This window comes from Xyrauchen texanus, chromosome 44 (genome assembly GCF_025860055.1).
Source record: "Xyrauchen texanus isolate HMW12.3.18 chromosome 44, RBS_HiC_50CHRs, whole genome shotgun sequence".
Lineage (NCBI taxonomy): Eukaryota > Metazoa > Chordata > Actinopteri > Cypriniformes > Catostomidae > Xyrauchen > Xyrauchen texanus.
Genome location: NC_068319.1, coordinates 30,370,777 through 30,386,759, shown reverse-complemented (window position 1 = coordinate 30,386,759; position 15,983 = coordinate 30,370,777). Strand labels below are relative to the sequence as shown.

Below are 15,983 nucleotides of genomic sequence, written 5' to 3'. Positions count from 1 at the left end.
AACGAACGTTGCCGCCTATTTCAAATACATCAGAGCCTCCACGAATTTTCGATAGCGTTGTTGGCAGGGCAGCCAGAGTGAATTTTTATTCTCTCGCCGCCTCTGGTCTGAATGCACGTTAAGGAGCGTAGGGCTCTAATCCGCCATGGGACCCCACACACATTATAAGTAGCCAACTAGTATTTCTTGTCAACAAACATAAGCATAACAGAAAAACAATTATACTTATTGTATAATTATCTATCTATTTATCTATCGTATGGGTCAGGAGCTTCAGTTAATGTTCACATCAACCATCAGAATGGGGAAAAAAAATTATCTCAGTGATTTGGACCGTGGCATGATTGTTGGTGCCAGATGGGCTGGTTTGAGTATTTCTGTAACTGCTGATCTCCTGGGATTTTCACACACAACAATCTGTAGAATTTATTCAGAATGGTGCCAAAAACAACAAACATCCAGTGAGCAGCAGTTCTATGGATGGAAACACCTTGTTGATGAGAGGTCAACAGAGAATGGCCAAAATGGTTCGAACTGACAAAGTCTATGATAACCAGATAACCGTTCTGTACAATTGTGGTGAGAAGAGCATCTCAGAATGGTTGGTGCTGTTTTGGTGGCACAAGGGGGACCTACATAATATTAGGCAGGTGGTTTTAATGTTAAGTGCATTCAGAAAGTATTTAGACCCTGTCGCAGGGCAGATGGCGGGGCCGGGTCGTGATCATACACACCCGGTCCCGTATTGGGCTAATCAAGCCGCTGAGGTTTAAAGGTCGACTGCAGAGTATCGTGCGGGAGAGAGAGATCGTTAGCGGACTTGTCTTTTAAGTTTATCATTAAAACTATTATTTATATCGGCAAGCCGGTTCTCGCCTCCTCCTTTCCATTGAAGACCTTTACACTGGTGCCGAAGCCCGGGAAGGAGGAGGGATACGCCGTAGTAGAGTTCTCGCCACTACCGTCCACCCCAATGGAGCAGCCGCGTCCATCTGCAGGGGGACGAGGAGCCCAGCCGCCTGAACGAGGACGATGGCCGCTGACTGCGAGGGGAGAAGGGACTCCTAGCAGACCGCCTGGAGCGGTCAGGGCCGCTGCCAGGGGCGGAGGAGTCGCCTACTGGCCGCTGAAACACGGCGGGGTTTAAGACCGCCGACCGCGAGCGGGGAGGGGCTCACTGCCGACTGCCTGGAGCGAGAGAAAAGCTGCCAGGGGCGGGGGAGACCCCTTCTGTTCCCCGAGAAGGCGGCGGGGTGTTCCATCCGCCAGGGGCTGGAGGACTGCCTCGGATCCGCCCGGAGAGGCACGGCTGTTGTCCGATAGCGGGAGGAGGAGTGGTCGAGGAACAAGCTGCGGCGTATCGGAGAACTGGCGAGTTTTTTTTTCTTCATCTCTCCTCTCTCTCTCTCTCACTGTTGCTCTGCGTTGGCCTTTTCCCTGTTTTAAATTTTACAGTTTTTTGGGGGGTACTACACTGTTACAGGAAGTACCCCCCATTTTAATTATTTCTGTTTCCCTCCCCTTGTCCCCTCCCTCGTCCAGGTAGATGGGGATGACCTGCCGGCAGACAGCGCAGAAGGCGCGCCCTCCCCCAGGGAAAGAGGGGGGGATGTACATCAGGCCGGGGGTCCCCAGCCTGAGAGAACGAGGGAGGAATGTGGCAGGGCGGAGGGCGGGGCCGGGTCGTGATCATACACACCCGGTCCCATATTGGGCTAATCAAGCCGCTGAGGTTTAAAGGTCGACTGTAGAGTTTCGTGCGGGAGAGAGATCGTTAGCGGACATGTCCGTCATGTGTGCTTATGTTGTCTTTTAAGTTTATCATTAAAACTATTATTTATATCGTCAAGCCGGTTCTCGCCGCCTCCTTTCCATTGAAGACCTTTACAGACCCCATCTTTGCAAAAGTATTAAAAAGAAAAATCTGAAATATCACATTGACATTAAGTATTCCAACCCTTAACTCAGTACTTAATTGAAGCACCTTTGGCAGCGATTACACCCTCAAGTCTTTTTGGGTATGATGCGACAAGCTATGCACACCTGGATTTGGGGATTTTCTGCCATTCTTCTCTGCAGGTCCTCTCAGGTTGGATGCGGGTGGACAGCCATTTTCAAGTCTCTCCAGAGATGTTCGATTGGGTATACAGTCTGGGTTCTGGCTAGGCCACTAAAGGACCTTCACAGAGTTGTCCTCAAACCACTCTTGTATTGTCTTGGCTGTGTGCTTAGGGTCATTGTGCTGTTGGAAGGTGAACTGTCGGCCCAGTCTGAGGTCCTGAACGCTCTGGACCAGGATGTCATTAAGGTCATCTCTTCATTTTGCTGCATTCAGCTTTCCTTTAATCCTGACCAGGTCCCCAGTCCCTACCGCTGAAAAACACTCCCACAGCATGATGCTACCACCACCATGCTTCACTGTTGCGCATGTGATGAGCGGTGCCTGGTGTCCTCCAGACATGACGCATGGAATCAAGGCCAAAAAGTTCAAAAGTTTCATCAGGCTAGAGAATTTTGTTTCTCACTGTCTGAGAGTTATTTAGGTGCATTTTTATGTGTCTTGCACTAAGGAGAGGCTTCCATTTGGCCACTCTGCCATAAAGCCCAAATCGGTGGAGTGTTGCTATGATGGTTGCCCTTCTGCAAGTTTCTCCCATCTCCACACATGATCTCTGGAGCTCCACCAGAGTGAACATAGGGTTCTTGGTCACCTCTCTTACCATGGCCCTTCTCCCCCGATTGCTTAGTTTGGCCGGGCGGACAGCTTTAATGGAAGTTTGGAACAACCAGGTCTCTTCCTAAAGAATTATGGAGGCCACTGTGCTCTTGGGAACCTTCAATGCAGTCTAAAAAAAATTTGCAGACTTTCCCAGATCTGTGCCTTGACACAATCCTGTTTCTGAGCTCTGCAAGCAGTTTCTTTGACCTCATGGCTTGGTTTTTGGTCAGATATGCATTTTCAGCTGTGAGACCTTATATAGACAGGTGTGACTTTCCAAATCATGTCCAATCAATTGAATTTTTAAGTGTCATAGTAGTCTGAATACTTATGTCAATATGATATTTAAGTTTTTTCTTTTTAATAAATTTGCAAAGTTATCAAAAATCTGGTTTTTGCTTTGTCATTATGGGGTATGGAGTGTAGATTGATGTGGGAAAAGAACATAATTTATAGCATTTTAGCATAAGGCTGAAACATAAAATGTGATATGTATATATATCTGTATATATACATATATATATATATATATATATATATATATATATATATATATATATATATATATATATATATATATATTAGTTGTTTCAACTGTACTTTCAACTTGCCAGACTTTTAGTTGTTTTTAACATGCCATACAAATAAATAACTTGACTTATTAAAAAAGTAAAAAAATGCAAAAACTATTGTCATGAAAGTTAAACTTTGGCACCTTATATACCATTGGCCTATTGTCAGTACAAAAATTAATACATTAACTCATATGTTTCTTTACAGCTATACTGCTCTACGAGAAAGGCTAAAGGGGTGGGGGGATCGATTTGGGGGTTACGAACTGGGACCCTTCACACATATTTTTGCTTAGGGCCCCCAAAAAGGCTTGGCCCAAGAGACACAATTGTGGTCCAAGAGACGCATTTGAGCAACCAGTGGTAAATGGTTATGTGTCCCACCTGACCACTTAGATTGGATCACCGCAGATGGCTATAGTGCCACCTCATTCTCACTTCATTAGTTTAGCCAATTTCCGGCTGGTGGGGATGCTCAAACAAAGAACATTTTGAACAGCCACAATGTTTGGGCAAATCAATATACAAATACATGTAGTTGCCTATTAAGCTGGTATATGAGAATATATTTAACATCAAAAACATTACACATTTCACCTTTAAAGTGTTTAAACCAGAGTCACTATTAAAGCTGAAGTGTGTAACTTTTTCAGTGTTAAAATATTTTCTTCAATCCTAGGTAATTTTGCAGAGACAACTATAAGCAAGCCATTTGTTGGTTAATTTCCTCAAAAAGGAAGTGTATGAACTCTATACTTTTGGGAAATCCTGCGCTAAATCAGCATGTGCCATTGAATGAAGCTTTGAAACTTCTCTGTGTTAACACTCTCATGCTTATGAGGAGGGATCACAAAACTACTCTAATGACAAGATCTTCAGGAAACTTAATAGGTTCATATTTATTGTATTGCTCAATATTATATCACTGTAAAAATCATTGCTAACATAATTACATTTATTGACCATCCCTATTACCAATGTTGGTTATATTTGCCATAACTGCTGCAGAAGAGGATGAGCATAGGTCAAAATAATACAGAGATTTCTGACCTTATATGGTTTCTGCCCTAATGAATACGCCTCCCACATCAGGACACCAAAGCTCCACACGTCACTCTTAGATGAGAACTTGAAGTAATTCATGCACTCTGGGGCATACCATTTCACTGGCCATTTACCATGACCTTTGGCCTAGAGAACAAACAAACACAAATTGTGTTTGAAGACTGACATTTTTTAGAAATTAAAATGATCAAAAGAAGATTATTAAATATCTCCATATTCATCTTCATAATTTGTGTTATAACACAACATTCTGCATTTGGATTAGAGAGAGCATATAACAAAGTAAAAAACTATACAGTATGTGAAAAAAGATAAAAACATCTGATAAAAAAAAATATAAAAAATAATAAAAGAGGAGTTAACTAAGAACACCCGTTGATTGCACCATTCATTTGAAAACAGTGTCTGTGTTGTTTTAGCACTCAATTAAATAGCGACTGCATGAATAACAATATCTGACTTCGGAATGGCACTCTCAATACTCTTACTATTTCGGCCATAGTTCTATAAAGTAGTATGCCATACCAAACTCAGCTAGTATCTTAATTTAAATACTTACAGTACAGTGATATTTCTACGGAGCCCCCGAAGTGACCTGTTCAAAAAAAAAAAAAAAATCTAAGAGACTTTCGCGTGCGCACGAGAAACTATCGCGTGTGCACGCGTTACAGTTTCCGGTGTGTGTATAGCTCTTTTCCAATTGCGTCATTGCCATCATTCATTTACTCAAAGATACTGAGAGCATGGTGTTAGCCAACTGTATAACCATGAAGGTCTTATGTTGACCTATTCTGAATTTCTTTCTAAATATAATATTCCAGTTACTCCTAAAGATTTTGCTGTGGTTATGGATGCTGTTCCCTCTGGTCTAAAAATGCTTCTTAAAAATACCTGCCCTTTGCTATCTCCATACTCATTGGATCCTGCTAATACTGAAGTTGGCCGTATCTGTTTTTCTCCTTCCTATATTAAAAATAAGAATCGTTGTGTACGGGCTTTGTTTCAAAGGGATATTGTCTCCAGACCTGCTGTTATATCATTTTGGAATGCTTGTGCTGATAATCTGATATGGAATAAAATCTGGAAACTTCCTCATAAATATTTAGTCACAAACAAAATCAAAGAAATTTCCCTTAAACTAATTCATAAATATTACCCATGTAATCATTATCTTGTGAACAGATTTAATTGTGATATTGATACATCTTGTACATTTTGTGATTTACATGATGAAACATCTTATCATTTATTTTGGAGTTGTCCTCATTCAGTTTGTTTTTGGTCAGATTTCTGCTCCTTTATTAAGGCTCATATCATGCCCAGCTTTCAACTCTGCTTTAAAAATGTGTTATTTGGTTTTTTCCTTTATGACCAATCTTGTCATAAGGAATACTACTTAATTAATCTGCTTCTTCTGTTAGCTAAATTTAGTATTCATAAATGTAAATGTGGAGGAAACAAGCCTTTGTTTTTAATTTTGAGAGCAGAAATTCAACAATACCTTCAAACAATACTGGGTTTGAAAAATAAGAAAGCTGCAAAGTGCGTATCTATATGTAAGCATTTTCACATTTTTGTTTAACTTTTAAGTTTGTCACTGCTTTGTTTGTCTTTTTATGTTTGTTTATTTAGTTTATTCATTGTACCCCTGACTGAAATTGTAATTCTTAAAACTCAATAAAAAAAAATTAAAAAAAAGATACTGAGAGCATGGATGCGCATGAATTTATAGAGATATAGTTTAAACGTGGCCTTCAATACAAAGACATTACTGTCTATGACATTTGTAATACTGTCATGGCTGAGACACGCTTTGATCTTCCAAAGGACACTAATCAAGACTTGTACTTGCATTTAACACGAGTACTACCGGAATTCTATAACTACTAGAATGGCCATAGCGGTCATTCTGACCGTTCATACTAGACTGTACCAAATGTCATATTTACATTCGAAACTTCTATTGAGGGTTTTAGAATGAAGCTTCTAATGTCTGTCGTCATATTTTATGGCGTCATCACCCTAAAAATGTATTGAATAAAATAGAATAATATGGATCAAATGGAACGCCAAGCGAACGCAGATAGTCCTACATAATACGATCTTTTTTTTTTTGTAATATATAATAGTGCTAGACTATACAAATACATAGGCCTATATATATTATAGTATATTAGCTGCTAGACTGCCCCAGAAGCTGCGTGCCTCGCTTCGTGTACAGCAATTTTTTTCACCACAGTGAAAATGGTTTTAAAAGTCTAAATGCCAACAAACATGGAATATTTCGTTAGATAAAAACATGTTGTGAATTTTGGAAATTATTACATCTATCCTTTTTCAAAACATGTTGACTTCTGGACTTTACAACGCTCTGGATTTATTGGAAATTGGAAACAATCCTATGCAGCCACCACTGAAAATCCATGAGTAAATGAATCTGTTATATTAATAATAAATACCAGGACACGAAATTTTAATTCTAATGAATGTGAAAATGTATTAGTTCATCGACAACTATGCATTGAAATACACATTGGTGATGTTTTTATAAGCTATTGTATTGATTTGTTTTTATTTTACAAAGAGAATAATTTTATATAAATAATAACATTAGTAGCCCCTATCTGTAATTAGCTACAATAGCAAGTTCTGTGGTTGTCGATGAACAAATACATTTTCACATTCATTAGAATTAAAATTTCGTGTCCTGGTGTTTATTATTAATATAACAGATTCATTTATTCATGGATTTTGATTCCAGTGGTGGCTGCATAGGATTGTTTTCAATTTCCAATAAATCCAGAGCGTTGTAAAGTCCAAAAGTCAACATGTTTTGAAAAAGGATAGATGTAATAATTTCCAAAATTCACAACATGTTTTTATCTAACGAAATATTCCGCCTCAATCCATGTTTGTTGGCATTTAGACTTTCAAAACCATTTTCACTGTGATAAAAAAAATTGCTGTACACGAAGCGAGGCAGTCACGCACCTTCTGGGGCAGTCTAGCAGCTAATATATAATATATATATGTAGGTGTACAGTGTACACACAGAGTGTGCACATATTTCTTGACATTTAGCCCCTACGATAACATGAAGAAATTCCCCAGAATATTCTCAACCAATCGCACACAGGAACTTGGATATAGACTCGGCCAATCAATGACTTGGAGGCGGGTGTACGGGGGAACGGATAGGATGGTGGCGTCCGAAGAGGTCCGATTCTGACGGAGATTTCGGTATGATAATTCAGGAAATAACAGTTTAGCTCTTAGTTATTGCGTGTGCTACATGTTTTGATCTGAGCTACGGAACAGTTACGGGGTGAGTGGCGTGTGTAAGAGCGGAAGACTCCACGCCATCTGTACTGAAGATTCATCCGTCGTCATATCATCAACAAGTATAGTTCGCATAGTGCGAGGCAAACGTTCTCGCTAGGTAAGTGTTGATTATTTAGATATTCTAGCTCGTCGCCAACGTTGGAAGACAACCAGCCAGTTCACTGCTACAGCCCGGGACGTGTATGTGACTTAACTCTCTTGCCCTCTCCCTCTCCCTCTCCCTCTCCCTCCATCGCTCACGCCATTGTTACACGGTGCGGTTGATGAGTATTGGCTACCCTGCCACACATGACTCCATCATTGTCACGCGATAGCAACGCCCTCGTGATGGATATGTTCTATTAATTGGTGTACGGTCGGCACATACGTAACGTGGACAATCCGAACCAAAAGGAACATTGAACTGAGGTTGGTCATAGAGTGTTGTTAAGTGTATGGTACGAAACTGTTTCTGAGTTTACCATTGTCCTGAAAATTACTGTTGTGTGAATTACATTCACAAGTATATACTGCTGTTATTTGCATATGAGGTTTATCTGCAGTGTATTTAGATAACAAACATCAGCATGTAGGCTAAGTAAAACTTTCAAAGTGTTGTTGAGCCACTCTGGTGAAGTGGGGGTTAATACAAGGGTTTAGACATTTTAAGATGGTTACAGGTTGATAGGGAAGCCATTCCTATACGTTTTACATTTGATTTGTAAAAATCTATTTTTTTTTCTTTGTAACTATTTTACTCATTATTAGAATACTGTTACTTAGTATAATAAATAACCACTCATTTCTAAACTTTTATACTATTGCTTTTACTGCAAAGTTTTTCCATCTTCCCTGAAGTAGGGGTGTCTCATCCTCTGTCTGTAAAGTATAGTAGGTAGGGGGAATACCAGTTACGTCACACACACTGACAGTTAGGCTACTGGTATTCTGCACTTTAGGTCTCCACCGTGACATGTCCAAATCCTAAAGCCTAAGTTATTGTGCTTTACTGAGCGGGCAGAGTAGCCACGAGATTAATAGGCCTGGGGGTTAGAGACTTAGATCCTCTGATTTCCAGCCATTCAGGGAAGAATGATTAACCCCTACTAAGCGGACGTAGGTCCCGTCCGCTACATATAGGCCTATGTATTTGTATAGTCTAGCACTATTATATAGTACAAAAAAAGATCGTATTATGTAGGACTATCTGCGTTCGCTTGGCGCTCCATTTGATCCATATTATTCTATTTTATTCAATACATTTTTAGGGTGATGACACCATAAAATATGACGACAGACATTAGAAGCTTCATTCTAAAACCTCAATAGAAGTTTCGAATGTAAATATGACATGACATTTGGTACAGTCTAGTATGAACGGTCAGAATGACCGCTATGGCCATTCTAGTAGTTATAGAATTCCGGTAGTTCTCGTGTTAAATGCAAGTACAAGTCTATTGCTTGATTAGTGTCCTTTGGAAGATCAAAGCGTGTCTCAGTCATGACAGTATTACAAATGTCATAGACAGTAATGTCTTTGTATTGAAGGCCAAGTTTAAAATATATCTCTATAAATTCATGCGCATTCATGCGCATCCATGCTCTCAGTATCTTTGAGTAAATGAATGATGGCAATGACGCAATCGGAAAAGAGCTATACACACACCGGAAACTGTAACGCGTGCGCACGCGATAATAATATCTCGTGCGCACACGATTTTTTTTTTTTTGCACAGGTCACTTCGGGGGCTCCGTATATTTCAGTGTATTTAGTGGCTGGTTAAACTTGAGGTGTTTAGAAAACACTTTCAGGTGATTAGAAAGTAATAATATTTTTATTCGCTGAATAAAAAAAACAAAAAAAAACTGCTTACAAAGTTTTATCATATTCCGTATAGTTTATTGTAGCTTCCTAATGGATAGAGATCTTCAAAAACTTCAGACTGTTTTAACTTCTAGTTATTATACCTTGTAATAGTTCTCCTCCTCTGTCAGGGCTTTTGAGAGTCCAAAGTCGCTGATCTTGGCATAGTGCTGAGTAACTAACAGGACATTCCTGGCTGCCAGATCTCTATGAACAAAGTTGTGTTCTTCTAGATACTTCATTCCCATAGAGACCTGATGAACTAGCTCAGTGATGTTCTTCACAGAGATGTGTCTGAGAGCAAAACATAGGTGAAGAGCAAGATATTTTAATAATTATGCCTCTATGTATGTTCATATTACATACAAGGTTAAGACAACCATAAATCCAACACTGCCATAAAATATATAATATTTAGAAGCTACATTTCAGCAATAGTAAAATCCATTAAAATTAAGACATAGTTTTCAAGGGAAATAAATTGGAAGAAAATTCCTTGCACAATGTTTGTTTTGTAATTGCGTTTATACTTGTTCTTCTGTAGGAACTTGTGCAGTGGGCCCAGCTCAGCGAGCTCCATGACCAGCATGAGATTTTCAGCTTCACAGATACCAATCATGCGAACGATGTATGGATTATCCAGCTGCTGCATGACATTGGCTTCACGCAACATCTCGTCCTTTACCGCTGCATTATTATCATCATTCTTCAGGATCTTGACAGCCACCACTTTTTGTGTCCTGAAACATAAACATAAACACAAAGTATTTTTTGTGAAAATGTATTCTTTTGGTGGCAATTTTTAGGGAAAAGAAAACAGACAGGATATCAAATATAGGCTTGAGAATGAATTCTTACTTTGGCCAGCATTTACAGATGATAATTAAATGTGCACTCAGTAATTATATATATTTTTTAATTTGTCATCTTGGATTTATATAGCAGACACCTAGCAGCATGGAAGCAGCATCATTCAACATAATAATTTTCAGTTATAGATGCCACTGTGGACATTTACTATTCACAGTCAGCCATGAAAGTGTCCAGTAAGAGGATGGCTACTGAGATTAAGGGAACTCTCGAGTAGTATTCTGCTGGTCTAGAGATCCTATCATGGCAGCCCACATGAGATTATATTCTCACTTTATAGAATAAAACAGCTTTTATAAGGTTACTAATATGACTGGATTCTTTATCTCACGTGACTGGTCATGATTTTATACATATGTTTCAAAATTAATATAAATTTATTTTGGAGTAAAACTTTTTTAATCAGGAAAAACTGACTGAGTGCACCTTTAAAGGGGTCATGTCCACTGGGGCTGTGAGGCATTTTTTGATAAGAGATTTGAAGAAACACCAATAGTACTGTCTTATGTGTTAAGCTGGAAGCAATGAAGAGTCGCTTGTAGGATAAGGAACATTTAATTACTAAATTAAATTTGGATAAGAAATTCAGACTGTGATGATGCGTTTCCGCCTTATTTAGAAGCGTAAATCTCGCATTTTATAAATATATATATATATATATATATGTGTGTGTTTGTGTTAAATATTGAGTGTCAATTTATAACATTATGCTTTGTGTTATATTACCTTGGAATTAGAAAAAAGAATTAAAAAAATAAATTACAACAGCTTCGAGAGGGTTCTGGAAAGTCATTCAAACATAAGAGCAGATTTTTTCTTTTGGTCTTGGAGAAAGTGAAAATAACATTGCCAGTGATCTCCCATTCACCACTGTCAAAGGCTGTGTCTAGTTTGGAAGGATGCGTCCTCCAGAGGTCGCATTTGTTGGCCGCATATGTCATCGAAGCTGTCTGTTTCAGAAAAGCGAGTAATTACCACAATAATTAATATTGGCTCTTGAATGTCTCCATGAATTTTCTTTAATGTCTGGGTTAAACATAAATATTATATTAAATCTTCATGGCTTCTCCGAACTTTTCCCATACCCACTGCTTTGCCTCCTTCACGGCCGAGGCCGCAGCCCTTCGGGCCTGTCGGTACCTTGCAACTGCCTCCGGAGACCTCCGGGACAACAAATCCCGGAAGGCCTCTTTCTTCAGTCGGAAGGCTTCCCTGACCACCAGTGTCCACCACGGTGTTGGAGGGTTACCACCGTTGTGGCACCTAAAACCTTGAGGCTGCAGCTCTCCACCGCGGCTTCGGCAATGAAAGCTTTGAACAATGCCTAATCCGGTTCAATGTCCCCAACCTCCGCAGGGATGCCTGAAAAGCTCCGCCGGAGGTGTGAGTTGAAGATCTCGTGGACAGGGACCTCCTCCAAACATTCCCAGTTCACCCGCACTACTCGCTTGGGCTTCCCAGGTCTGTCCAGAGTCTTTCCCCATCTGGTTGACAGCTCTGCCCCTCTCTTCACCTGAGTGTCCAAAATAGATCTCAGATCTGACGACACGATTACAAAATCGATCATTGACCTTCTGCCTAGGGTGCTCTGGTACCACGTACACTTATGAGCATCCTTATGTTTGAACATGGTGTTTGTTATAGATAATCCATGACTAGCACTGAAGTCTAATAACAAACATCCACTCGAGTTCAGATCAGGGAGGCCGTTCCTCCCAATCATGCCTTTCCAGGTGTCCCTGTCATTTCTCACGTGCGCGTTGAAGTCACCCAGCATCACTATGGAGTCCCCTACTGGGGCCCTATTCAGGACTCCATTCAGGGTCTCCAAGAAGGCAGAATACTCTGAACTGCTGTTCGGTGCATATGCACAGACAACAGTCAGAGTTTTCCCCCCCACAACCCGTAGGCGGAGGGAGACCCTCTCGTCCACCGGGGTAAACTCCAGTGTAGCGGTGCTCAGCCGGGGGCTCGTGTGTATCCCCACACCCGCCTGTCGCCTCACACCCTGGGAAACTCCAGAGAAGAATAGAGTCCATCCCCTATCCAGGAGTATGGATCTAGAGCCAAAACTGTGCGTCGAAGTAAGCCCCACCAAATCCAACTGGTAACGCTCCACCTCCCTCACCAGTTCCGGCTCCTTCCCCCCCCAGTGAGGTGATGTTCCACGTCCCTAGAGCTAGTCTTTGCTGCCCGGGTTTGGTCCGTCGAGGCCCACGGCCTTCACTGCCACCTATATGGCAGCGCACATGACTCCTGCGGTTTCTCCAATGGGTGGTGGGCCCAAGGAATGTAGAGGGGGGTGTCACGTCGCTTCTTCGGGCTGTGCCCGGCCGGGCTCCGTGACAAACCCAGCCACCAGGAGCTCACAGACGAGCCCTCCATCTGGGCCTGGCTCCAGACGGGGGCCCCGGGCTTCCTCCGGGCAGGGTAACTCCTCTTGACATTTTTTTCATGGAGTCTTTGTGAAACAAAGCATGGTATATTATAAATGTATTGTTGATTTATTGAAAATGTTTTATTCATAAATGTAAATGGTCGTCACAGAAACCAAACTTCACACACTTCAAAATAGAAGTAAAATATTACTTTACTATATTAACTGGAGTAAAAAACCGTAAAGCACTAAAAAATGTAAACATTTATAAAGCCTTGAATATTCCCTTTAGAATCTTAATATTATATGCATCGTATGTTGTATAATTTATAGCCTTTTGAATTCTGTATATTGTCAATATACCTTTTTGTTAGGTTGTTTTTATTTTACTTTTTATTTCTGATGCTTTCAGTTGGTTTGATTGTTATGTTATATTGATTAAAGCAATAAAAATATAAACAAACCGAGTAAGACACTTCGAATGCGACCTTTCACAGGAATTCGGAGGATGCGTGCGGTGTATTCTTCGTGGGCACTCACAACCCATAATTCTTTGCTTCAACGGAAATGTAAAAACAATTACTCCAATTTGCCCGTAAATATGATGTTTAAGTTGAAGTACCACAGTAGATGGGTGCAGAGTATATAAAATGTATAATTATATTAATATATAATTAAAATAAAGTATTAGACTAAAAGTACACCTGTAAAATCTATTTTGTTTTCTCTCTACATCATTATAATTGTCCTAAATTTTACCTTATACATTCCCGTCCAAAGTTTTCTCTCTACTTCATTATAATTCTCCTAAATTTTACCTTATACATTCCCGTCGAAGCGCTCCTGTTCCATTTCCATTTGTCCTACGAAGGCCGTCTCGTTTAAATGAGACTTGTTTAAAGGATTCCCAACTACCTGTTTTCAAAGCTTGGAGGTCTTAAGTTCCTCTTACTTTGCAGCTACATTGTGGAAAAAAAATCACCTTAAAACTATCAAATTTTCACAAACAATTGCTTCTTTCCTGGTCCTTAATTTATAAACATAACTTTTCTCCTCACAAGCACTACATCTGGAACAACAGAGACATATTACAAACTTAATATAGACATATTATATAAAAAAAATCGTTGTTCTTGGAAAACTGGTTTGTCCATAGAGTTTATCTGGTTAAACAGCTCCTCAATTTTAGTGGTGAATTAATGTCATACTTCGAACTTCTAGACAATTATGGTATTCATACCACCGAAGGAATATGCCTTAGTGTTTGATGCAATCCCTTCTGGTGCTCTAATGCTTCTTAGAAACTATATAGTATCTGTACAAACTTTTTTGCCACTGGATCCTTGTGCGACTACTGTTGGCCAGACCTGTTTCTCCTCTAACTTGAGAAACAATAACCGAGCTATACGTTCTCTGTTTCAAAAAGAAATGGTCTCTGGTCCAAATGATGTTCCTTATTGGAATAACATTACTCCAAATCTGGACTGGAAGAAAATTGGTGCTTACCTTCCAAATACCTAATTTTAAATAAGGTTAAGGAAGTGTCTTTTAAAATTCTGCATCGCTATTATCCCTCCAAGATATTTCAATGAAGATATAAGAAGGACATTGATGTGGACTGCTCATTTTGTCAAATGGCTCAAGAAGACCTGCATCATTTATTTTGGACTTGTCCCTACTCTTGCACTTTTTGCCAAGATATCTGAACATTTATCTCCCAATATATTGACTTTGAATTCTCACTTTCCTATGACAATGTATTGTATTTTTTTTTTACATACCCTTCTATCAAGGCAAATAATTTCTATATCATCAATTTGATGTTATTGCTGGCAAAATCACATATTCACAAATCTAAGTTCTCCAACCATAAACCTTCCTTTGCCATCTTTGAAAACGAAGTCAAACAGTAGGCTACATTAAAACAATCCTATACACTAAAAACAGGAAAGCTATCAAGACCTTACATCTATTTACCCTGTTTAACATCTTTCAGTGCTGATTTGTGATCCTTTTTGTTTTTCTTTCAGCCCTACGCTGAAATAACCTTTTTTGCTGAAATAACCTTTTTTTAGTTAAGGCAACAATAACCTTTTTTAGTTTTTTTTAGACTAAAAAAAGGTTATTGTTGCCTTATTCTTGTAGTTCTGTTGAAATATGACAATTGTTCTATTGTCGCATTCTTTTTTTTCTTTTATTTTTGGGATTTTCTCCCCTTTTCTCCCCAATTTCACATGCCCAATTCCCAATGCTCTCTCTAAGTCCTCCTGGTGGCGTAGTGACTCGCCTCAATCTTGGTGGCGGAGGATGATTCTAAGTTGCCTCAGAAGCTGAGACAGTCAATCTTATCATGTGGCCTTTTGAGTGCGTTACCGCAGAGACCTAGCATGTGTGGAGGCCTGACTGGAGTCACTCAGCAAGCCCTGGATTTAAACTTTTGACTCCAGGTGTGGTAGTCAGCGTCTTTACTTGCTGAGCTACCCAGACCCCGAATTCTCTCATTCTTTAGAGTAAGGTGGTGCCAGCTTGACTCGGTAACATAGTCCTGGAGCCAACTTGGAGGGGACCTGGCATGGGTTGGAACTGTACAAGGAAATTCAGGGGCAGGAGGAGGAGTGAACTGAATATGTAATTTCACCAGATCGTTGTCAATAGCATCCACAACAGGTGCAGATGCAAAAAATCATGTGAGGTGAGAAGAATGCCAATTCTTCCCATCAGACAACAGGTAAGTGTATGGACCTAGTTTTTATGTGATTTGAAGAGGTTTGGAAAATCTTGGATGCACTTTCATGTGTTGCATGCATGTGGGGAAGTCTGGAGTGCAAGCTCTACATCTAGAGCCCATGTACATTTTAATTTTGCTTTGCGATATTGACTCTTTGACTCATCCTTGCAAGTTATCGAAGGAGGAAGGATGTTAAGATGAGTGCGCATCTTTCTGTCATAAAGTGTGGCAGAATGCGGTGTGGCACGGTAAACTTGAAGAAAGTCAGTGACCGTTGGTTTCCAAAGCTTTCCATTCAGACCAGCATGCTTTTGAGCTTGCAATGGAACTGTTCAATGGCCCAGTTTGCAGCTAGATGGTACAGTGAAGTATGTATGTGCTGAATGTTTCTGTCTTTGCGAAATTAAGCGAACTCAGCTGATCTGAACTGACATCGATTGTCAGACACCACTGCTGAAAAGACCAGC

The 15,983-nt window shown here is 40.0% G+C and overlaps 1 protein-coding gene across 2 annotated transcripts in view; it reads right to left on the bottom strand.

Moving 5' to 3' along the window:
* The window catches only part of LOC127636548 (tyrosine-protein kinase SYK-like), a 75,639-nt gene that overhangs the window by 20,002 nt on the left and 39,654 nt on the right, over window positions 1–15,983 (bottom strand). For both annotated transcript variants that reach the window (XM_052117144.1, XM_052117145.1), the window contains 3 exons: window positions 10,072–10,281; window positions 9,646–9,835; window positions 4,342–4,482 (listed from right to left, as the gene is read on the bottom strand). In XM_052117144.1, coding sequence (XP_051973104.1) covers window positions 4,342–4,482; window positions 9,646–9,835; window positions 10,072–10,281 — 541 coding nt within the window. The remainder of the gene's footprint in view (window positions 1–4,341; window positions 4,483–9,645; window positions 9,836–10,071; window positions 10,282–15,983) is intronic.